The sequence below is a fragment of the Parambassis ranga genome, chromosome 19, assembly GCF_900634625.1.
Source record: "Parambassis ranga chromosome 19, fParRan2.1, whole genome shotgun sequence".
Classification (NCBI taxonomy): domain Eukaryota; kingdom Metazoa; phylum Chordata; class Actinopteri; family Ambassidae; genus Parambassis; species Parambassis ranga.
Genome location: NC_041039.1, coordinates 17016054 through 17039400, shown reverse-complemented (window position 1 = coordinate 17039400; position 23347 = coordinate 17016054). Strand labels below are relative to the sequence as shown.

The following is a 23347-nucleotide window of genomic DNA, read 5'->3' as shown; positions in this document are numbered from 1 at the left end:
AATACTTTTATGTTCCAGAGGTTCCACATGTAGTGATAGCATATAGTGATGGTGTGGCTCTGAGCTACATTTAATGTCTATATAGCTGTTTTTATTTGGACACTGTATGTTCAGAACCACCTCAGATGTTTAGGAAAGTCCTGACTTGTTGGTAAAAGTGTTGGATATACACAAAGATAAGCATGCAGCTCTGCAGATTTTACACTGCTGGGAGGATCCTGGACTCGAGCTATCCTCCACTTATCAGCTCCCAAATGAGACGTTACATCTGCTGTTTACTTTAGAAGGAATCCTTCATACATGAGTTCTATCAGACGCTTCACTTATTTTTCTTTGGAAGCAGTGAAGAAGCAGCACGGCCTGCAGATCACTCCTCAGTTATACGGTGAGTTTTTCCACTTCATGCACCAATTTGTCAGAAGATTTCATGTCATAAAGACCTTTTAAATAATAAATGAACGTCTGTCTGCATTAGGTTTATCTTTGAAAATGAGCTTAATTGTTAAGCTAATTAGTAGTTCTGCTGGTTTATATATATGGGTTTTGTTAGTACATCAGTAATGTGTCTGTGATTAGTTTTCAGTTCTGACCTGCAGGATGAGCATGCTTCTGTCATTCTGTGTCCTCTGCCTGATGGCCGCTGTCGGTCACAGTCAGGAGCAGTGCCCTGCTGGCCCTAAAGGGGAGAAAGGATATCATGGTCTTCCTGGGCCATCCGGGCCAAGTGGGGCACTTGGGTTTCCTGGGAGCCCAGGTATACCAGGAGTGAAAGGTGACCAAGGTAAAATGAAAGACTCTTGATCACAACAGTGTTTCAGAGAAAATTCTTTTTGAGTAATCTCGAGGCATTTCTTGTTTTGTCTGGACACAGTGTGATATTTGTTTTCTGCCTCTACAGGGAATCCAGGACTACCAGGAAGACTGGGACTTCCTGGACAACCTGGAGCCACTGTGACGTGCAGAGACGGTAAAGTTACTGTGATGAGACTGGACCAGATCAAGGGGCCTTAGACTGACTGTGGAAGTGCACAGACACCTCTGTACCTCCATGCTGTTGTAAAGGTTAACTAAACCTGATGTGTTTGATCCAGGCGGTGCATTTAGATGCTCGGAGCTCCAAGATGTGAAGAATAATCTTGTTAACTTAGAGCTGGGTGAGTACCGTGATCAGAGCAGAGATTTTCACATCTTGCTTTCTTAATGACACAAATTATGTGTATTTTCCTGCAGCTATAAGTTATGACTTTGTCCGAGGGATTGGTCAGAAGTACTTCGTATCCCTAAAGAAGAGAGGCTCCTTCTCCAAGGCCGTGGAGTTCTGCTCCCAGCGAGGCTTAGAGCTGGCTCTGCCCCAGAGTGAGGAGGAGAACAGCATCCTGACGGAGGTGTTCGAGGAGAACTCTGACAGAGGAGTCTGGATCGGTGTGAACGATAAATTTAGGGTTGATATGAAAAATCGACCTCTGACCTTCTCCAAGTGGGCAGAAGGTCAGCCAGACAGGGCCATCCGGGGCACAGGCTGCACCATGCTGAAAAATGACGGCATGTGGAGAGTGACAGATGAATGCTTCCTGTATGGTTACATTATCTGTCAGCGTTAGAAGGAGCTCCTGCTGCATATAATGTCTGTCACGACCTGAGGTTTGCTCGAAGTATCCTGCAAATGGAAACTTTAGGGACATTTCTAGTCACTATGTTTGCGCACACATGTAACCATCTGCTTCCCTCTGTCCTTTGGGTATATATAAAAATCAATTTGCTCATTAATCTTCAATGTACATCTGAATAAACTGGATACAGTTCAATAAAAGGGTTTCACCTTTCATTCTCTGACTTTTTATTGATTGTGCAGATTTATCACAAAGTATTTTTTTTCCATTTTTGATTAATAAAGGTAATAGTTTCAAAATCTTGATTCCATCCACCCATCTTCTATTAACCCGCTTTGTCCTGGAGTGCAGGGTCACGGGGGGCTGGAGCCTATCCCAGCTAGCTTTGGGTGAGAGGCCAGTCCATCACAGGGCATGGATTCCATACATGCAGAATTAAATAAAATTAACATTTTAAATTAACCATAGAAATCCTATGTGTGTCAAAGACTTGGTAACATTGGACTGAGGTTAGAAATGAAATAAACATTCGGAAGATTTACGTCCCCACCTTCAGCCCGGATCTGTCAACAGACGAGGGAGGGTTTTGGACGCAGATTATCTTCTCTCACATGAGACCTTCCATCTGTTGTTGTTCTTGGTCATTTTTCTTTGGACGTAGCAGAAGCAGAACACGCAGCTGGTCGCTGGTACAGTGAGTACGTTTCGTCCTTTCATCAATCTGTTATCAATCAGTCTGACGTTTTCAGGCTGAACGCAGGTTGTTAGAAGTCATTTCCTTGAGGGTCTGTTCATGAATGAATGCAGTCAGTGTATTAACTGGATTTCAGGTGTGTGCAGAGAAGATGAGGTTATTTCTCTTCATCTACATCTTCTGCCTGGTGGCTCCTTTTACCTATGTGATGTCAGGAATTCCAGGACCTCCTGGGCCCCCAGGCGACAAAGGAGATAATGGGATTATAGGGCCGTCTGGGGCAGATGGAGCACCTGGGCCACCTGGTCCATTTGGTCGCAAAGGTGGGTGTCAGACCGCTTTTTTTTGCACTGATATAATAGTATGTGCAGTTTATACTTGTTTTAAACATTAAACCTCCTCAAGAAGGTGAACAACCTTTTTTTGCCATTGTCAGATTCTCCTTTCTGTGTTTTGTATCAAATTCCAAGTCACCATCAGGCTGCTTTAGATCTGCAGCATGCACCACAGGGAGATGCCACATACATGGAGCTGGAAAAAATGACCTCCTGATACTTCATCCGCTGTTTTAAACACCTAATGCTGAGTGAGAGGAACCGAGTGTGAACTGGTGCAGCTGTTACAGTAACATTTGAAGCGTTCACTATTTTTACTTGCTAAACAGGAATACAAGGTGAAAGAGGACCACCTGGATTTCCAGGACCTCCTGGACCTCCAGGACCACTTGGAGATTGTGAAATATGTAACCAAGGTAACCACATTTTTGTCATACACAAAATACTACATGTATGAGGTTCAACTGGCTACTGACTCTTTTTGACGCAGATACCATGAACCGAGACATCGAACTCTTAACAAAGAGGATTTCTAAAATAAATCAGGGTAAGAATCTTTTTTAAAGAAAGGACACCTGAAAGGAGGCCAACTGTATTACAGCTTTTCTGTGTTGTCTCCTCTTTTCTCAGCTATTAACTACAGCTTTGTGCGGAAAGTTGGTCAGAAGTACTTTGTATCCCACAAGGAGAGACGCTCTTTCTCGACAGCTGTGCAGTTCTGCTCCCAGAGAGGCTTGGAGCTGGCTCTACCCCAGAGCGACGAGGAGAACAGCATGCTGATGGAGATCTTTGGAGATGTTTACAAGGCGGCCTGGATCAATGTAAACAACAAAAGGGCAGAGGGAAGTTTTGCGGTTGATATGAAAAATCGACCTCTGACCTTCACCAAGTGGGAGGAAGGACAGCCGGGCACATTCACCCAGGACACGGGCTGCACCATGCTGACAGAAAACGGTATCTGGAGAGTGACACAAGAATGCTTTCTGAATGCTTTCATTATCTGTCAGTTGTAGACGGATTTTGTATCACACAAGTTTTTGTTATTATGCAATATTTCCTATGCTAATCTCAAGCGCTGTAGGAATTAAACTTTATCACTGATGTTGCAATTCCCTGTAACATATTAACAATAGATAACACTTAGACAGATAACACTTAACTTTGTAATTACTTTTCATGGTTCACTTCATAAAAAATACATTAAAGCAAACAATACAATTCAATGTCTGATATTCGTTTTAAGGTAAACTTCAGCCAACTACAACTACAGCTAAATAAAGAAAACAGCCTCACCTCATTTTGACAGGCCACAGGACACCAAATACAGAAACACGGTGCAGATACATCACCAACAGACTTGAAGTAGGACCATAACACGGTGGAACTGTTTTCAGGGACCTTAAAAGGTGACGGACCTGGCTGTGGCTGGGACCACACGCTAACAAAAAGCCGATGCATAAAACATCCAGGGATGTCATAATAAATCTCATTTGCACCATCACTAATGATTTTAAGACGTAATCATTTTTAAAGACGTTAAAAGGGAATAATAATAATAATAATAATAATAATAATAATAATAATAACAAGCGTGTTCCGGCAGGTCCGTCATCGAAAACATTTTCGTTGTTTAGTCAGTGTGCTGTATTTGCATTCGCAGTCGTGTATTTCTCGTGTTGTGAGATTTTATTTTATTTTTTGCGTGCTGGTAATCACAGTAGAACTTGTATACTTTCAATATACATAGCTTTCTACTCCGTCCTGACCACCCTATTTATACCCTACTTTTCCGAAGCTTGATGTGCTAGCAGAGTGGCGCAGCGGAAGCGTGCTGGGCCCATAACCCAGAGGTCGATGGATCGAAACCATCCTCTGCTAGTGTTTTTTGTTTCTCTTGTTTTTTAAACTTAAGTTTTTCAGGTTGTTCCAAATATGTAACAGTCAAACTGCGGTAATTATGAATTCATAATTTTATAAATTCGTAATGTTAGCAGGCACTTCTTTTTCACTTTATCTTACTTCATTATAGTGCAGCACACTGTGTGCAGCACAGCACACATCATATATAAGTCAAATTACATGTCTGAATAAAACAATGAATTTAGGCCAAGGGTGTATTTAATGTAATATATTGTATTTTAATTTTTTTAATATACAATACAATGTTAAACTGTTCATTCGATTGAGATCTTACAAACAAAAACACTCCTAAAATATGTATATCAAGCAACATGGTTTAAAAAGCAAATTATCTGCTGAATTCAAAATAAGAAATGCACTACAAATGCACATCAGCTGCTATGAAGGATGCAGAGAACGTCAGCCATAGGTTTAGACAACAGGGGGCATTGTTGTTCCTAATGTCAACATTTGATACATAAGTAGGGGTGCTGTCTTCACTGGGGAAATTTGTGATAAAATGAGTAAGCCCCTGTTGGGGATGCAGACTGTGGTTAGACATGGAATCTCCGATATGAGTAAGTGTATAAATTTGTGCTGACAAATATAATAACAGTGAGGCTGGTACTTCTAGGTTGGGAAATTACTGAAATGTTAAATGCTCATGTTTGGGGGAAGTGTCATATATTTATGTGTTCTATGGCTTTTTAACCTCCTTGAACTGTCCTCCCACCACCCAGCCTCCCCAGCTGATCGACACCACCCCTCTGCCGCTCTCATGTATCTATTTGCTGCATCTTTTTCTGTCTTCTTTCTCATACTTTTTGCCATATTTCTCTCTCAATCTCTATTTCAGTCTCTCTTTTACTTCACCACATAATGATAGACCTGCTGTGTATTAAAGGACCCTGCCCATGCGTCCTCTCCCTGTCACCTCCCTCTTCTTGGGCCTTTATAAGCCTCTCACATGGGGATGGCACTACTTTCAGAAGACGGGACCAAGCATCTGGAAGGTTAGTGTGTTCACAAAGCAAACCTCGCCTCCCTGAACACTAACCATGGACAACCATTCCTACAACTTCCCTTCCGACTGCACCCCGCTCACCAACTGCAAGTCTGCCCGTAAGCCAGCTGGGTCCACGGTGGTGAACATGGGCAACAACGGCAAGAACCCTCCCCGGGACTATCTCCTCTGGTCGCTGTGCAACACCTTGTATGTTAACTTCTGCTGCCTGGGTTTCATGGCCCTCATCTACTCCATTAAGGTGAGACCTATGTTTTATATGGCAGTGTTTACTCATAGTTAACAGAGGAAGAGATCTGGTCAGGATTCTGTTGTATTAAGCTCCTATTCACACAGCTCATAACAGGTGTACAGACAGACTGATCTAAGAAGAACCCAGGCTCCATGTCTTTTCTAAAGTTTCTAAAAATGTTGTAATTAAGACACCACAGCAGCACCTTTCTCTAAAAAAGGGGGAAATTCGCATTTTCCGCCAATGAGATCCCAATATTTGCATGAACAAATTCATCAAAGCAATACATTTCAAACTTTGTACAGACCTGTTATTGTCCAAGCTCAGATGGCACACAGTAGAATGTTGGTGTGTCCTTCACCACAGGAATCTGGCTGCAAAGCAACAAGACAGAAACAAATATAAAACAACAACTACAGGGACCTTGAAAATGTCATGTTCAAACCAGCACTGGAAACACCGAAGGCCCACCTGAATCCAAAGGTTTCGGAAAACCTCACCACAAAAGGGCGTGTGTGCCCTTTATTTAAGACTTTTTTTCTTACGGGTGCAGCTCTGAAATCACAGGCGGGCTCCTGGCTCTGCACTCAAATTAAAGGCAGGCACTGGCTGCTTGTCTTGGGAGTTAAAAATGGCGTAATTGGCATCTGCCTAATAGGCAAGTACTCATGGGAAATTAGAGAGTGCGAGGGAAAGACTCAGCCCAATCCATCCAAAATATACGGACACCCTAAGAGGCAGGATTCATATCACTGTGAGCAGCCTGCTTCTGGTCTCTGTAATGATGAAGATGATAGAAGATTATAATCCATTATAATCCAGCTGCTTCTCAGTGTTACTGTGATTATTCTTCTCAGTGACATCAGTGGTCACATGTCATCATGTAATCACTTGTCTTGTATGCGTTTTTGCAGGCCAGGGACCAGAAGACTCAGGGCAACCACCAGCTGGCCCAGGAGTGCTCGGACAAGGCCAAATGGTACAACATCCTGGCTGCTGGATGGAACATGCTGATTCCGCTCCTGGCCGCCGTGCTGCTCGTCCTCCTGCTCGTCCACCTGGGCAGATCTGAGGGCTCCTTTGACTTCTTTGGAGAAGACGGCTTCCAAAACTTCATGAAACTGTTCAGCTGGTAGATAAATAAACAGGAAGCGGCTCTCAAATTCAACCCAATCACTGTCAGGAGAGGGCTAACATTAAAGCTCCTAAGAATTTTAGCCAAAATGAGCCTTTTAAATTGAATCCTGGTCCCGTGGGACTACTCAATTAATCGCCGACACCACGGCTGGATTCCCTCTTAGGGATGTGTCATTAAATACTGGATCAATACAAGACTAAAAATAATGCAACAATGATATAAGTTAGCTGATAAAAACGTTTAGAAAAGCAGCAGTTTGATTATTAGGGTCTGTTATAATATGGCCGCCTCCTCATGTCAACATTTGTGGGTCAGTGGAGGTGTGACCAAAACCAGACCTAAAATATGGAAATGAATGCTGAGTCCAGGTAGAGGGACCAAGCAAGCAGCTGCCGTGCCTCATTTTTATTTGTATTTATTGTATTTATGCTGAGTGGGAATCTGAGTGAGAGCTGAAACTATCTGTAAGACAGAAAGAGCAGAGAACTGTGGAGTCTGAACCACACCACGATAAGAAGCCACTTTTCTAAGGACAATCCACATTCACCTCCCTGTGGCAGCCACTTATTTTACTTTCACTTGTATTACTGTTAAAACATTCTTATATTTTTGTCATTATTCATGTTTTTTATTAGCATTTTGTTGTTTTAACTAGTTTGGTTTTACATGTATCTTTTGTGACCCTCTTCTCAGTGATATAAATAAACCTGATACTGTAAATGCACATTTAACCGCTTACATTAAGTTTTTTTTATTTTCTCTTAGCTAAACACGGTAATGAAGAGATGTTCAAACTCACATGGCTCTTTGCGGTTCTGCTGCTGCACCTACACCCAGCTGTAAAGCCATCATTTTGGGCTGATTCTGGGGCGTGTCTATGGGCTGTGCTGTGAGCCTGCCGCTCTGCCGACTATATACAGAACGTGCCGTTTTGGGAAACTGTTTAAAATGCGCCCTCCTGCTGCGAGGCAGGTCCGCCCAGGCAGACCACTACAGAGGAGTGGGCAGCGACCTGAAGGCCTGCAGCGGCCTGGCACGGCTCATTTCCACTCCGCCTGCTCTCAGATTACAGACATTTAGGTTGCTTCATTTAGTGCTACAGGACATTGTTCATGCCCCATGTGTGGATATGTTTTTTTGCAGATGGCACTGCTTTGTCCTGCAAAACTGCAAAATCATTGTTTTTGTTGAAATACCTTGTTTTACTGCTTGAAATGTTGCATGAGTGGACTAACATCCACGATGGGAACAAGCCACATTTATTGGTATATAAAACACCATATGTCTCTGTAAACAGTGTTTCTAAAGGACCTATGGATTTCACAGACACTTAGTTACCATGTATTTTTGGATGAGAACCACAAGTTGTTTCAGCAATGGGCAGACCTGCTAATTATAAAGTACACACACTGATAACTCACACATGAAGCTTCATCACTTATCTTCCTGCTCCTCCTCCTCCTCCTCCTCCTCCTCCTCCTCCTCCTCGTGTCTGGTCTTTGATGACTTGGGTGTCCGACCTCCCACCCTTCAGTCTCCCATCATATTAGCAGCTTCTCCTTTGCTCCCAAGTGTATTTATACACCAACCCAAATCACAGCCTCTGCCTTCCAACTTTCTATTTTCCTCTTGTGGTCTGACAGAAATGCTTCCAGATGTCTGAGCTGTGGAGAATTACAGGATAGGACTGGGCACTGCAGATGGAAGCTCCCTGCTCTTTCTGGGTCGCCGTTCACGTACACAGTGCAGCTGGAGCATGAAAACATGCAGGAGGTGCACTTGTTCTCTGTTTCAGGGAGAGAACAGACTTCTCTTTTCTTAAATTAGTGAAATATATTCTTCAGTCAAACACAGCAGGGTCATGCATGTTACTGGCAGTGCTTCAACTGCAGCTTTTAGGGATTTAGTATCAATGTTTGTATGTAAAGAATATGTAAATAGGATTAAATAGGATATAAAAGCACAACCAACACATGACAAAAGGGAAACATGAGAGGAAGCTGAAGAGGACGCTGGTTTTCCTGATATTTGGCGCCCCCATGGGGACTTACTCCATGTGACCAAAAGTAAGTGGACACCAGTATCCTGCTCGTGTTTTTAGTTGTAAAGGTGGAAAGCTGCAGCTGGTAATTGTTTGCATTATTGATTGATTATCCACAGCTGATTAATCAATGTATTACATAGATATATATGGACAAACCGAAAGTATCCTGAAAATATTTCTATTTGCAGAATAACAGTTTAAAACTCGTATTCGTTGTATTCATCCCCTTCATCAGACACAGGCTTGAAGGGCTTGACGGGGACTTTTGCGGCTGTGTGGTGCCTAACTATGCATCCATAGGTTCTTTTAGCATAAACCTGAGCTTGTGTTGTATCTGGTGGACGTATTATCGACCAAATGTGGTGTTTTTGTGTGCGGACATGTTGAGACTGACAGCCTGTGGCTTGGACTATTGTTTTTTCTTCAGCACAGGGGTCAATGTGTGGAGTGTGCTTGCTTTTCTGTTATCAACCCTGGAAACGTCCTTGAGTAAACCAGATGCTGCAAAGTAAGTCTCCTGTGTACTGAGTCCTGAAGGCAAAGCTGATATTTGGCTTAAAAGCTGGATTTTAACACTAATGAAGGGATTCTCCATTCCCTGCAAAGGTACACGCTGAACATTCTTTCTTCTCAGTCAATAACCTGCGTATACTAAAGTTCTTAGAGCAGAAATTGTGACTAAACCTGTTCTATGATTAGTATCGAGGGTTATTATCAATGTGTCTGTTGACTTTTTCATTGGAAATTACAAGGTTGTAGCAGGAGGTTTTACACCCTTCACTCTTTGTTCCTGCAGCATTACAAGCTGAGACATTAATACAAATAGGCCCAGGGCTTAACACATACACACAGTCTCTTCTGCTGCATGGTGTCTTTTCCTTTTGTTGAGCATAGTTAAAAAATGTTCCATGTCCGGTTATACAAGTGTCTGTAAGTCTCATTTTCTCTCATAATGCCTGGACACAAATAAACTGCCTGACTTGAATATAGAACAATTTATGTACTCTTATGTAAAATGACCATAGTGAGGTAATGATATTTATATTAATAAAAACAGATGGGACTATTTACATTATATAAACTGTTGGGTAGTTTATTAACCAATACCTTGTGTCATTATATTATATATATATATATATATATATATATATATAATGATATAGTCCAAAATATAGTGTATTATATATTGGGTATAAATAATTACATAGCATTCTGCAAAAAAAGGAACAGGTTTTGTTACATTCTTCAGGAAGGAGGTTTTGCACCTTGCCCATCGTTACGCATTATACCATCTTTCATCGTCAGAGATGACACCGTGCTTGCCTAAGGCTGTGTGTTCCTATTGGCTGCACACCTGTGACTTTATTGCCACCTCAAACACACACCAAATGGAGCTTCACCCTTCTAGAGCACTATGTTCTGCAGACAGCATCATGCTCCCAGAAGGCACAGCCCTCCATGACTCCAGGACCTCTCCACTCAGACAGGTCAGCCAAATGTGACTTGTCTGATGGCACGCACACGCACAGAGACTCCCTCCATCAGACCCATTTCAAAGCCTCTCCTCCTCCTAACACGCCCCCTCTGGAAACAGACAAACAAAATACCTGATCGACTTGACAACACTGGGCGTTACTCAACAAAGTCTGGCTTGAAAAGCAAGTTAAGTGCAGCATCGACATCACTACAGATAACCGGCAGAACCACAAAACTCCAAAACTGACGGAGCGCACAGCTGGACGGCCAACATGAGCAGGTAAGAGCCGGTGCTCTCCAATCAGAGAGGATCAGTCAGGAGTGAGTGGGCTGAGTGGAAAGAGAAGATAGAAAGACCTGACTTTAAATAAATGACTTAATGCTTGAATTATTGATTATTTTTAGATTTAACCACATACATTTTCTTATTAAATGAAACTGCATAGTTGTCAGCAAGCAACGTTATCAAAGGCACGTAAATATTTCATTTCATTGTTAATGTGCAGCAGGAGCAGTCATAGTTTGTCTGAGAGGCTGAAATCCAGCGAAAGCGAAACTCCTGCATGAGGCCACTGGGTAGAGAGAGGAGGAGCTACAAGAGAGAGAACCATATATACAACATAATAATGCAAAGCATGCATGCAGAATATAATGCACTGTACATAAGGACAGAGCAGCACTGAAGCTAGTTATAGAACAGCAATACAAGAAGGGCCCTCACAACCTCTGTTTATTTAAGCTTCCTTTTTTAAGAATAACTGAATGTATTATTGCTGCTTTGAAACCTGTGAACACATGTCAAACATCAGGCGCTGTTATGTGTTGACTCCAGTTAAACACATTGACAAGTTTGCAGTTTCTCTGCTGTCTGCATGTCCTTTGACCCCTTTGACCAGGATCACTGTCCATAAACTCGATCACAGACACTTCACCTCTGCTGTCTTACTGTGAGTGAGAAATGTTTTTAGTCTGTTAGAACAGCCTCCTGAACAACCGCGCAGCATGAGGGTGTTTCTAAAAATGTATTTTAATCTTTGAGCTCCACTCTAGCAGCCCGCTGCATCCAACATACATCCAGCCACTGCAAGCAAAGGTCAGTGACCTCACCTGAAAGCCATAGATGACCCTTTGTTTATTTGTGCACATAAGGATTTTTTGGGGTTGCAATACAACTGTAGGTAGAGTAAAGGTCAACATGAGAAGTGCTAGAATGAAGAGAAACTATGAAAGAGTCAAGATAAATCAAGTTGCACTTTTTTTGGGGAAATGTTTTTATTAAACTGCAGGTCGAAGGGTGTTCAGGGGGATTATTATTGTAATAAAAATTCTAGCACCAGAAAGAGAAATAAAAAAATAAAGCGAAAAATAAACTTCATACATATCTATTGAAAAAACACAGAAAACTGTAATAAAGAACTCCCAGACATTATAAACATGTAGTTTAGGGTGGATTAGTGTGTACAAAATGAAGGTTCTAACTATAGTACAAAAGTAATTTATTACATCATAAGTGAAAAAAGTGCCATTCGCTGCATTGATTTTAATGCTACTGTTACACACTGTAAAGAGGGAGAAGATCAAAGGTTTGATTGCCTAGCAACGGACATCAAACTAACAACAGTGTATAAGGAGTGTATGACAGGGATCTACAACACAGAAACATGGCGGAATACATGGATAGCAAGCCTAAGGTGTCCTCCCTTCAGAGCAAGAAACTGAAGTCTCTAGTTTTTACCGTTCCGACTTTGTAAAACATGCGCTCCGGCATTGTATACGATGCCGTCGACTCCGAAGGGTTTTAATAGACTAATTATTTGGTCATTTAAGAGTTAAAAATAACTAGAAAAAAAGCATTTCCTGCATGTGGAAACGATCCGAAATTAGAAAATTCTGAATAAAGTTTGATAGAGCAGCATCTAATGAGCATTTTAGGACTAAAATGGAGTCTTTAGCGTGGAAATTGTAGGAGATGCATTTGGCAGATGACCCTCGTTGAAGGGCTCTCTCATAGACTCTCATGTTAAAAATGACACCAAAATTGCTTAATAATTGAAAAACTATCATTTTTTGAAAAAAAGACCCAGAATGTCCTCTGAGAGATGAACATTTTGATAGTTGAATGGCTGAAATCGGTCAAAGTATGCTGAAGATACGCTGTGCCAAAAAACATACAGAAGAAGAAGAAAGAGGAAGAAAGAGGTTTGGTTGCCTAGCAACGGCCATCAAACTAATGAGAAAGCTTTATTGTTAAAAAAAACAATCCTAATTTTTAACGTAATGCATGACAAAAGCTGTACGACAAATGTAGTCAGTCAATGGAGGACCCTGAAGAGGGTTAGTTTAAAAAATGACATTTTTACACTTTGGTTTTGGATCCAGTCTCAATGCTAAGCTACAGGCTAACTGGCTAGCTTTCTTTTAGTGGTGAGCAGATTGTCCTACATTAAAGCAGTGTGCAAGAACAACTGTGTTAAAGTGCACCCTGTGTGGTAAACAAACATAAAGCAACACGGCAGCAACAGTTTCCTGAGTTCAAACAGAACCAGGCGTTGTTGTCGTGGCTCTTTATGGGGTCATGTATTAAACATGTGATAATGTGCTCAGGTCAACAGAAAATGTTTGTTTGTGGTTGTTGCACAAGCTCTGCTGAACTTTCACTGACTTCCCAGCAGAGCTTCAGTGTTATCACTGACGTTACCTGTATTGTTATCGCTAGCTTGTGCAATCAGCTCAGCTGAATGTTAACCTTACATTAGCATGGAAACGCTAAGCCATGTCCAAAATTTGGGATAAAGGTTGTAAACATTTCTTAACCTGCTGTGGCCTGTACTACGGGATCATGGGGATCCCAGCTGTCAATGGGCGTGAGGCGGGTACACCCTGGACGGCACCCCAGCCCATCACAACGATAATACAGAAGGACAAACATCATCATTCAAGCTCTCACTCACATCTAACAGAACGTGAGAATGCTGAATTGATGCTCGCACGGGGAGAACATGAACTCCACCAAGAAAGGCCTCGGCCAGATTCTAACCAAGACCCTTCGAGTGCTAACCACTGCAGGACTGTGCTGGCTCCAAATGATCATAAGTGTTAATTAAATGTCTCCTGTCGCCCGTGCAGGTGTCTGATTAGCAAGTTAGAGGTCCAAAGTTTCATTGAGAGGTGCATGACGGCAGTTGGCACCCAGCCGCATCACGCCCGCAGCCTGGCTGAAGTGTTGGTGGAAGGAGACCACAGAGGCCACTACAGCCATGGCCTCAATAGGATGGGTGAGTGGGGATCACTTCGTCTCCTTCTGAGGTCTTTATTTCTGTGACTCTGATGATACTGTTCAATAGACATGTACGTAAAGGACATCCAGACGGGTATCTGCGCCAAAGACGGTGAGCCGGTGGTGGAGAAGGAGAGCGCAGCCACGGCGCTGGTGGATGGGAAGAACCTCCTGGGCCCAGTGGTGGGGAACTTCTGCATGAATCTAGCCATGAAGAAGGCCAAAGAGGTCGGCATTGGCTGGGTGGTGGCACACGGTAAGGCCCGGGAAAATGATTGTGACTTCACTTTACAGGCTTGTATTTGATATAGAGGGATTGGCTTCCTCTCATTACTCGAGTCTCAAATAACTGGTAATTAAGTTTGGAAGAATAGAAGCCGGCACTGAAATCATGCAACATTTTCTCAGGTTCCAACCATTATGGGATTGCTGGATATTACGCCATGCAGGCCCTGAAGGAAGGCATGATTGTGAGTTTTTTAAACTTTAAACCTTCATGGGAACTTTCTTTATTGATTGATTTATTTGACGATGTGACCTCCACAGGGCATGGCCTTCACTAACACATCCCCACTGGTGGTTCCCACCCGTGGCAAAGAGGTAAATATTAATGATACAGTAGAATACACTGCACTGCATGCCGCATGCGACCCTTCACATGAGCGTATGTTTCCTGCTGTCTGTAGTGCACTTTGGGCACCAACCCCATCAGTGTGGCAGCTCCCGCTAGCGATGGAGACAGCTTCGTTCTGGACATGGCCACTTCAGCAGTGGCGCTCGGAAAGGTGAGATGTTAATAATAAATTACATTAAACTGATGGCATAGCTCTGAATGGAAAGACACCAGCTATTAAAAAGAAACTAAACCCTCTCATTGAAATGAGGCCGTCCAAACTGCTGAACACACAGTTCAATCAACAGCTAAGTGTGTTTAAACGCCTCCCAGGTGTTCTAACTCTGAGAGACGTTAAACGGGTGGAGGCGTCTTAGTCAAATCCTATAATTGCTCCAATCAAAATGAAATGGTTGAACTGGCTTTTGTTGATGCGCTCAGGTGGAGCTCTACGAGCGGCGTGGAGATTCCATTCCTGAAGGATGGGGCTGTGACACAGAGGGGAAGCTGACCGCAGACCCCAAGAAGGTCCTGAATGGAGGGGGACTGCTGCCTATAGGTGGCAGTGAAGCTACAGGTCAGAAACAGTTTATGATATTTTAGGTGAATACAGACACTGCTGTCTGTGTAACAAGCCAAGCTCATATGTATTATTCAAGCTTCTTTGGGTGCTGGACTGTGTCATGTTCGATCGATGCTCCAGTTCTCTCTGCTGGTGGCTGACATCACGTCTGTTTTTTCAGGGGGGTACAAAGGCTACGGGCTGGGGATGATGGTAGAAGTGTTCTGTGGCATCTTGGCTGGCGCCCAATACAGCAAAAACATCCGGACGTGGAAAGTGACCGACCGTGTAGCCAACCTGGTACGTTTTGTTTGTTTGGCCCCAAATACATGTGCATGTCAATGATGGTGTTGATGAAATGCAATTCAGGATTTCACAAGCAAACGACTTTACAAAATAAAAAAGTCAATATTAGAACGTCTGCAATATGATCAAGAGAACTCTTCCGTGAACCCTGACATCCCTGTTAGACGTCTGGCCGCTGTTATCTAGAAGATAAGCTCTGGGCTGTTTGTTTTGGGTCACTTCATGGTGCCGTCTGCTTTGTTTTCAGGGTCAGTGTTTTGTGGCAGTCAACCCAGAGAACTTTGCTCCTGGGTTCAATGACAGGATGTCTGACCTGCTGTCCATCCACAGAGGCCTGGACCCTGTGAGTAGATTCCCCCTGACGCATCATTGGACTGTGGTTATTCATAGTTTAACATTATTGTTCCGCTGGCAGGCCGACCCTGACACTCCTGTTTTAACTGCTGGAGATCCAGAGAGGACGAACATAAAGGCGTGTGAGGAGATGGGTGGGATCCCCTACCACATCAATGTTGTCAATTACATGGTAAGCATGATGTGAGAGGAGGTGGTATATTTACAGACAAGTGACTGCACTGACTCTAACATTTTATCTCCACAGAATGAATGTGCCAAGAAGATTGGCGTCAGCCAGCTGCTGCCATGTGACAAGTTTGTCTCCAATTAGTTGGTCCAATCAGAATCCTCAGCTCTGGACACCTGCACATATTGAAGCAACTCAGAAGGGTTGTTCTGTTTACACACATGCATGTGAAGAGTTACACTGAATAAAAAGGTGCAGCCAGAGGCTGCTGGTTGAATATGAAGGAGGTTAAACAGGCTGAGATCTGCAATCAAAGACTCCTGTTTGCAATTGTTCTGTTATTATTGTACTGTATAGTCACTACAAATCCTGCATGAGTGTTTTGTCTGATAATCCCTTTAAGAAAGATTGAGTACTTTTTAAATGTCCAAATGATCTTTTAGAGGAAACTCATAATTCCATGTGCCTTCAATAAAAGCTGTATAACATCCCTTTCCTCATGTCTGCCTCTCTCCACACTAGATGGTGATCTAAGCATTTAAACCTCACTTCATGATCTCATGTGCCATTTGGAACAACTTTAAATACTTCTTCAATGGAACTCCAGCATCTTGTTGTGTGTTCGAGTTAAATATGGATTTAGTGTTAAAAAAACTGAAAAACTTTCAGATCATTGGTTTAAACAGAGGTAATAATATATCAATACCAAACTAACACTCTGTTAATGTGACAGTGTAGTGTATAATGTTCCTGTATGTACTGTGACATTAGATTACTGTTAGCTGAGCATCTATGTGAGCTGTAGCACCTGCAGGAAAGGCTGTTTGAATTCATTTATAGACAATCATCAGATCAATACAACACTAATACAACATGATCAGAACTGATGGAGGTGCTTGGAGGAGCAGCGCAACTTGACTGACCTGGCGTCTGAGAATCTTAATCGACTTGTGTTGCATATAATTTTGCCACTAGAGGGCGACAGAGTACAAGTAAAATTTGGGCACTCTAGATTTCAGTTACTTAGGTATTACTTTTTTGTTTACAGAACTGGATGCAAAAAAACAAATAAATAAAAATCATTCATGAACAAAAAATAAAACACATGATCTATAGACTTTGGGCTGTTATGTTTCTCTACAATAAACCTTTCAACCTATACAGTACTTTGATAGATGATCAGAGCGTGTGCTGGCTAGTGTTTTAAAACGACAAATTACTTTTACTAGGTTAATGTATAAATTATTTAAATTATTTATTAAAAAATAAAATAAAATGAAGGGCCTTTTTATAGGACAAGCAAAACACTGTGTGTTTTTGTTAGCTGCCCTCACCCAGTCTTTGTTGTTGCACGGCTCAGTTTATTTGGTTGTGAGGTTAAGATCAGCTTGTAACTGGAACAGCTCTTTTAAAATAACTAAAGAGGAGGCCTCTCTCGGAGCCAGCAGAGAGAGAGGGAGGACTGGATATTGACAGATGCCCAGATTAGGACCCTAATCTGCCATGCCAAAAGTCCTGGCACCGAGCTCCGGACCCTGGATGTCTCATTAACACTTGGCCGGCCGTAGACAAAAGAAGAGAAATCAACAAATCAATGGGCTTTCAGCCCCCACCAGGCGGAGGAGGAGGGGTGTGTGTAGGGTGGAGTGTAGCTGGGTAAGTGAGTTCTGGGCTGGGCCAGGTTTGAGCTGAGGGGGAAGGTGGCTGAGTGCTGGATGAAGGGCTCCCCCTGGTCCAAGGATTAAGAGGCCAATTCAAAGTCTTGTTATATAGGGGACAGACTAAGAGGCGTGTGTGCATGGATGGATGGGTGCATGGTGGGGGTCTAATCTGCCCTGGCCTTGGCCCGGTGCCCTTGTGCAGATTAGACCGGGCCCCTCAAGAGCCAGAGAGCAGGGCCGCTGGCTGGTATTAAACAGATTCTAACAGGTGTTTTCCTTTGTGGTGCTGAGGGGCTGCTGGTCCATCACTCACTCAACGAGCAAATCATGAAGTGATTGGCTATTAGTGATGGGGCCCATGATGCCAAAGGGCAGGGCAAGTGTGTCTTGGTCAGTTTCGGACATGTACTAAAAGACACAACTGGCTTTTTAGGGATGGCGGTGCATTGATTTATGAAACTAAACTTACACACAGGTACACAAACAGACTTGGAGAGGAGACGCCCTGATTGTTGTGACTGTGAAGCAGCAGGTTGGAGAAGATTAGCACTGCTGCTGGTGGAGAGCAGCACTTTCACACCGTAGGAGGATCAGATCAGAGCAGCTTAGAAGACACAGAGCTTTGTCACCGACCACTTAAGCTCAGATTTAGAAACTCAGGCACACAAAAGACAGAAAATGGTTTGTTGTGCGCTTCACTGTGTAAGAACAGGCAGATGAGGCGACACAGAAGCAGCTCCTCAAACCGACTCATGTTACCAACCTGGCGATGGAAGAGGGGCAACAACAGGCAGGAGGGAGGAGTAGAGGGATCAAGCAGAGCAGGCAGCGCCTGAAGAGCTCTGCTGCCGTCATGCTGAGACTCTAATGAAGTGAAACGACTTCCTGGTCTGCTCTTCCCAGCTGTTGTCGCTGCAAAGCCAAGATATTTGGCCTTGGCTCTTTGTCCTGCTCGGGCCACCATACCTCCAAATGACCACGTTAAAACTAAAAGCAGCAGCATCTGCTGTCCCGTTCCCTCCAACTGCTCGGGAATGCAACCGTGTCTCCATCTGTTGTCTCAGTTAGTGGTAGCCTATTACAGATGATCATGAAACGTGTTTGGACTTCTGTCTTCCACCATTGTCCATCATGTTCATATTTTCCACTTAGAGAAATCAGGAATACAAGTTTATATTTGTTTTTCAGCAAAACATTAAACAGGTTTTCTCTGTTGCTGCTGTTGCCGTGGCAACAAGATGTTGCAGGTAAGCAGTATATTTAGAGAATAGTTCGATTGCTGCTAGGCAACAATCAAACTCCTCTTTCTTTCTTTCTTTCTTTCTTTCTTCTTCTTCCGTATGTTTTTTGGCGCAGCGTATCTTCAGCATACATTGACTGATTTCAGCCATTCAACTATCAACATGTTCATCTCACAGAGGACATTCAGGGTCAACTTCAAATTTTTTTTTTTAAATTATAGTTTTTCAAATATTAAGCAGTTTCGGTGTCATCTGCCAAATGTATCGCCTCCTACACATTTCAAGCTATAGACTCCAGTTTAGTCTTAAAACGCTCATTAGATGCTGCTCTATCAAACTCAATCAAAAGCATACACAGCAGCCATATTTGTAGTCTTTATCAGACTTTAAGCATTGTATCTGTCATATTGATCATCCTTCAGCTGGATACTACTTAAGATAACAGCCTGAGCTTCTTACAGTCTGATGGTTTTATTCCAGCCTCAGACCGTTCATATGGTTTATTCACAGGCTGTTCTTTAAGGTCATGACTTCATACTGTTCTTGTCTTCAGCTGTGTCTCTTTTATATCTTCATGATATTAAAACATTTTCTACTTTTCAAAATAAGAGCTTCATTTTTTCAAATTCTTAACCGTGTTTCAGCAAATTAAGTTCAGATTGCAGATTCTCCAGCAGTTCAGAGCAATCCTTCACCTCAGCGTTCAAAGCTTCAGCTGCAGCAGTCAAACTGGCATTTTCTTCAGGAAATGCTTTTCTAGGTAAGTCCAGCATAGACGGGCCACTCATTGTATTTATTACATTTTATTATATACATAATCATGCATACTCCCATTCATCATGTGCCTTCCCTCTGTTATCTGTTAAATAAAGCTGCGGTGGGCTTATTACACTATGTGAGCATGGTAGTGTAGTAACATCAGAAGAAGTTTATCTTCCAGAAAGCCGGACTTTCTAAGACCAGACTGCTGCTCTACTCTCACTGCAACGCCTCACTTGCAAGCTTCTTTTCTGCCACCTATGTGAAACTGTCATACAGTTAATACTGTGAGATTGGAAGTGTGACATTGAGAAGTGTGAAGGATTCTGTCCTCATGTGAACCAGGTGGTTCATGTGCTGCTCTTTTGGTGAAGCTAAATGAGATTAACAACTTCTCCTCATTTGGGGCACTTTGTTGTGACGAGTGGATCTCATTCGCTACGTGTGATTAGCACTTAGCACGCCACAGGACTGGCAACACCTAGTTCTTACAGCCAGACGTTGACGGACAGCTGAGGTGCTAGGCAGCCTGTCTGTTTCTGAGGTCCTAATAACACTGTAATGACCTTTTAATTCTCTTGCCCGCTCATAATTTTCTGTTATCACTGTGTTGTCTTGATGGATTTTGTTAAAAGGGGAATTGGTGCCACGAAACCTAATGTATCTCCATTCAACTCCATTAAATTCAAAAATCCATGGCAGGTTTAAGACACACCTCGGTGGCACTCATGTGTGCAGCTGTGGTTCAAAACAGAAGCAGGTGGCCAGCTCCTCTGTGTTTGTGCCAATTCTCTCATGTTTCTCGCAGGAGCCTGTAATGTGCTGGCGGAGTTAAACGACACTTCAGCTCACACTTCCTGTGAACAGTCAGCTCCTGGGAGCGTGAAGATTTTGTCACTTTTTAGCGCTCAGGCTCAGGCTTCAGTCGACAGGAAGGCACAGCTGAAACAGAAGCATCACAGGACAGTGCTGCATTATGACTTCAAACTACAGGCACTGATCTCCTTGAAGGCGGTCAGCAGGATCCTGCGGTGTCCTGTTATGAGGTGACAGGTATGACACAGGCCAACAAACTGCCACAGACTGACCTCTTTGAATACAATTATTGCTCAGTAGCCTTGACTGCTGGTGGCAGGCCAGCTGAAGGGAGAAGAGGAGGATTCATTGACCATTTGCTAACCAGCTGGTGATCACTTGTCACGGCTTTGAGCCTTGCAATAAATCAACAGCAGCAAAACTTTGCTGAAATTAAAAGCATAGATAATTTCAAGTAATCTGTTACTACAACTGACAGGAGTGAAGGATTACAGTGCTGCTATCTGTCTGTCTGTCTGTCTGTCTATCTGTCTATCTATCTATCATCAACTTTGAGAGCAACAGTACTATTTATAGTCTCAGTGACAAAGACAGGTATGAGAAAGATGCAGCTCTACAGGTCTTTCATGGCTGTGAAGAGTCTTTACACAGCACAAGCAAGTGGTGTTCATCTGAAATGGGAGATTGTCTGACTTCCCCCTGGGATTAATAAAGTATTTCTGACTCTGATTTCATTACAAGAGCCTCACTAGATGGACACTGTGAGTTTGCCTGCTTCAAACCTTGCCGCTCTACCTCCACTTTTTGACTGCTCTAGCACTTCTGTGTAAAATTCTCACTGACATTTTCCTATGTCTCCATAAACGTTGTTTAAAAAGTTGTCTGTTGGCTTTAAATGCAAAAACAACAGCTGTGTAAAGACCTCAAGTGCTGCAAAGACCACTTCCAACCAACAGGGGGCAATATAATCCTTAAGCCATTTCCCCAGGCACATAAGAAGCCTGAACATAAACCAAACAGGGTGTTATAGGTAGCCCTGCTACTGAGGGCTTCTAAAAAGCATTGATACATATTTCCAGACCTGTAAAAGGTCCTGTTAGCAAGGATAGTGTAAAAACACGTTACTTCACTGATGTACAGCACCGCCCTGTGGAAGGAGAAGGCGCTGCTATCATGCCACAAGTCAAAAACTCCTTTTTTCTTTTCTTTCTGTCTGAAAACTGAGTTCCTGAACTGTCCTCACTGTAAACGCAGTTCTCAGGCACCCAAACCTACACAAAACACCAAGATGCATAGGAACGTCTTTGATCTACTATGTGGACCAGGGCTCAAGTGTAACGCTCTTATATATGTGGATCAATGAGGTAACATCAAAGCATGAACAAAACAAAGAGGAGCAGTTTTCCTTTTTGCTTTGAGGTCTTTAAAGGTTTTTTGCATTTTCCATTGTGATCTTGTTTATTTCTCCCCTCTGGGCGAAAGAAGCCTTCATCTACAGTAGTTAGGATTAGACCCCAACCCAAAACACAGAGGCGACCCCCAACACCACAGAGGATGCTTCATGAGGGCCAGCTGCCACCCGGCTTTCTGTTTGTAGCCAGAGGAGTCAGGGGCTGCTGATGTGTAATGACAACAACAGGTGACAGGTGATGGAGGGAGGGACGGGACAGCAGCTCACCTTTCTCTGTGGTCAGTCACTCTGTGTTGGTTTAGGGGCTCCAAGTCCAGTGCCTGGGGGGCTCTGTGATGGATGGGTACAGCTGAGCTGGTGCCTGGTTGTGGGGAAACTGATCTAATGGTGACCTGACCTTGAGGACACTCCGACCTCCAACGTCCTGCGCTGAATTCACTCTCTCACTGAAAAGCAGTGGAGAAATGCATCGGTCTGCTGGACAGTTTACAGGCGTTTTATTAGTTTGGTGGGCAACCAACGAGAGAAAAGAAAGAGAAAAGAGAGAAAAGCAGTGGTCTGATATCAGATGTTGTAAGAGAGTCTGCTTCTCCCACATAAACACAGTTTGTAATGTGTATATGACCATTTAGGGGAATAAGGTCAGTTTTATCGGTTTTGTTTTACTTGTCTTGAGTTTCAAGTTTATTTATCTTCTTCCTAAAATTAAAAAATGTAAATTTAAATTAAAAAAAATCTATATTACCACAAAAATGCTATTTTATTAAAAAAAACACACATATAATATTTAATAAATAAAATTTCTGTCTTGTTGAAAAATAAATATGAAATTTTACTCAATGAAATAATTTTGGATGATTGATTACTATAAGAACATGTTTCTGCTTCTGTTTTGAGGATTTAATGAGATTTTGGCTTAAATAACTCTGACCGTTTGTTTCCATCATATTAAATCAGACTGTACGTTTATTTTCAGTTCATTTACGTTGTAATTTCGTTTAGTGTCATCTGGATGGATGGAAGCTTCAGAAGCTCCAGCCCTTCATGGCATGTTGCCATCGTCCTGCCTGTTCCGAGCCATAAACCCACTTCCCATCCATCATCCATCTGGGGCCCCTCTTTACTCCCTCCTCCTCCTTTAGCTCTTCCTCTCCTTCTCACACACTCACTTGGTCATCTAATCAATCCCTCCTCCTCCCCTCATAACGTCACACATGAAGGAGCTGACACAGTTTTCAATTTGCTGCTATATTATTGTATAAATTCTAATACAGATACTATGAAACTTAAAATATACACTCAACTTGGATTTTAAGGGCAGGGACACAAACATTTAAAGGTTTACAATAAATTTGCTTATCTGAACAAGCAGCTGCCAAATAGGAGTGTAAATGTTTGAGCGTGGCTTTATCTTCTCAAAGCAAACCTATCTGAGGTGAATAAAAGCTCAAATAAATCAGGCATCACGTCCCTCACGCTGATATATCAGGGCTCTGTTTATCCAGCTGTGCTAATGGACTCATTACTGCAAGTGTAACTCATGCAGATACGACTGGAGCTGTATGCAGACCCAGAAACACGTACACTAGCTCCTTTTACAGACATCTTCTGTCTGAGTTTTCATGGCCTAAAATAGAAAATCCGGTTACAGCAAGATAACAGTGGGGTCGAATGTATATAACGTCTCTAATGATAAAAACGATGACATGCAGTTGTTTTAGACACA

The 23347-nt window shown here is 42.7% G+C and overlaps 4 protein-coding genes across 6 annotated transcripts; all 4 read left to right on the top strand.

Moving 5' to 3' along the window:
- Positions 1–300: 300 nt before the first annotated feature.
- Positions 301–1825, top strand: LOC114452673 (mannose-binding protein C-like). The gene is made up of 5 exons (XM_028432149.1): positions 301–385; positions 584–781; positions 899–967; positions 1092–1154; positions 1231–1825. The coding sequence occupies exons 1-5, from the start codon at positions 301–303 to the stop codon at positions 1599–1601; spliced, it is 786 nt and encodes a 261-aa protein (XP_028287950.1). The 3' UTR covers positions 1602–1825.
- A 368-nt stretch (positions 1826–2193) lies between these two features.
- Positions 2194–3859, top strand: LOC114452674 (mannose-binding protein C-like). Of its 3 annotated transcripts, none has more exons than XM_028432152.1 (5): positions 2194–2304; positions 2441–2627; positions 2969–3055; positions 3130–3186; positions 3270–3859. In XM_028432152.1, the coding sequence occupies exons 2-5, from the start codon at positions 2456–2458 to the stop codon at positions 3650–3652; spliced, it is 699 nt and encodes a 232-aa protein (XP_028287953.1). In that variant the 5' UTR covers positions 2194–2304; positions 2441–2455; the 3' UTR covers positions 3653–3859. The 3 variants fall into 3 exon arrangements, with proteins under 3 accessions (XP_028287953.1, XP_028287952.1, XP_028287951.1); XM_028432151.1 differs by having other exon boundaries at positions 2244–2308; XM_028432150.1 differs by lacking the exon at positions 2194–2304 and having other exon boundaries at positions 2324–2627.
- A 1448-nt stretch (positions 3860–5307) lies between these two features.
- Positions 5308–7489, top strand: LOC114452676 (interferon-induced transmembrane protein 5-like). The gene is made up of 2 exons (XM_028432153.1): positions 5308–5803; positions 6709–7489. Exons 1-2 carry the CDS (start codon positions 5597–5599, stop codon positions 6928–6930), a joined length of 429 nt encoding a protein of 142 aa, XP_028287954.1. The 5' UTR covers positions 5308–5596; the 3' UTR covers positions 6931–7489.
- Positions 7490–10442: 2953 nt separating this feature from the next.
- On the top strand, positions 10443–16223 carry LOC114452642 (uncharacterized oxidoreductase YjmC-like). The gene is made up of 11 exons (XM_028432066.1): positions 10443–10732; positions 13579–13727; positions 13797–13985; positions 14138–14199; positions 14276–14329; positions 14416–14514; positions 14784–14919; positions 15086–15204; positions 15458–15553; positions 15626–15736; positions 15812–16223. The coding sequence occupies exons 1-11, from the start codon at positions 10725–10727 to the stop codon at positions 15875–15877; spliced, it is 1089 nt and encodes a 362-aa protein (XP_028287867.1). The 5' UTR covers positions 10443–10724; the 3' UTR covers positions 15878–16223.
- The last annotated feature ends 7124 nt before the right edge of the window (positions 16224–23347 follow it).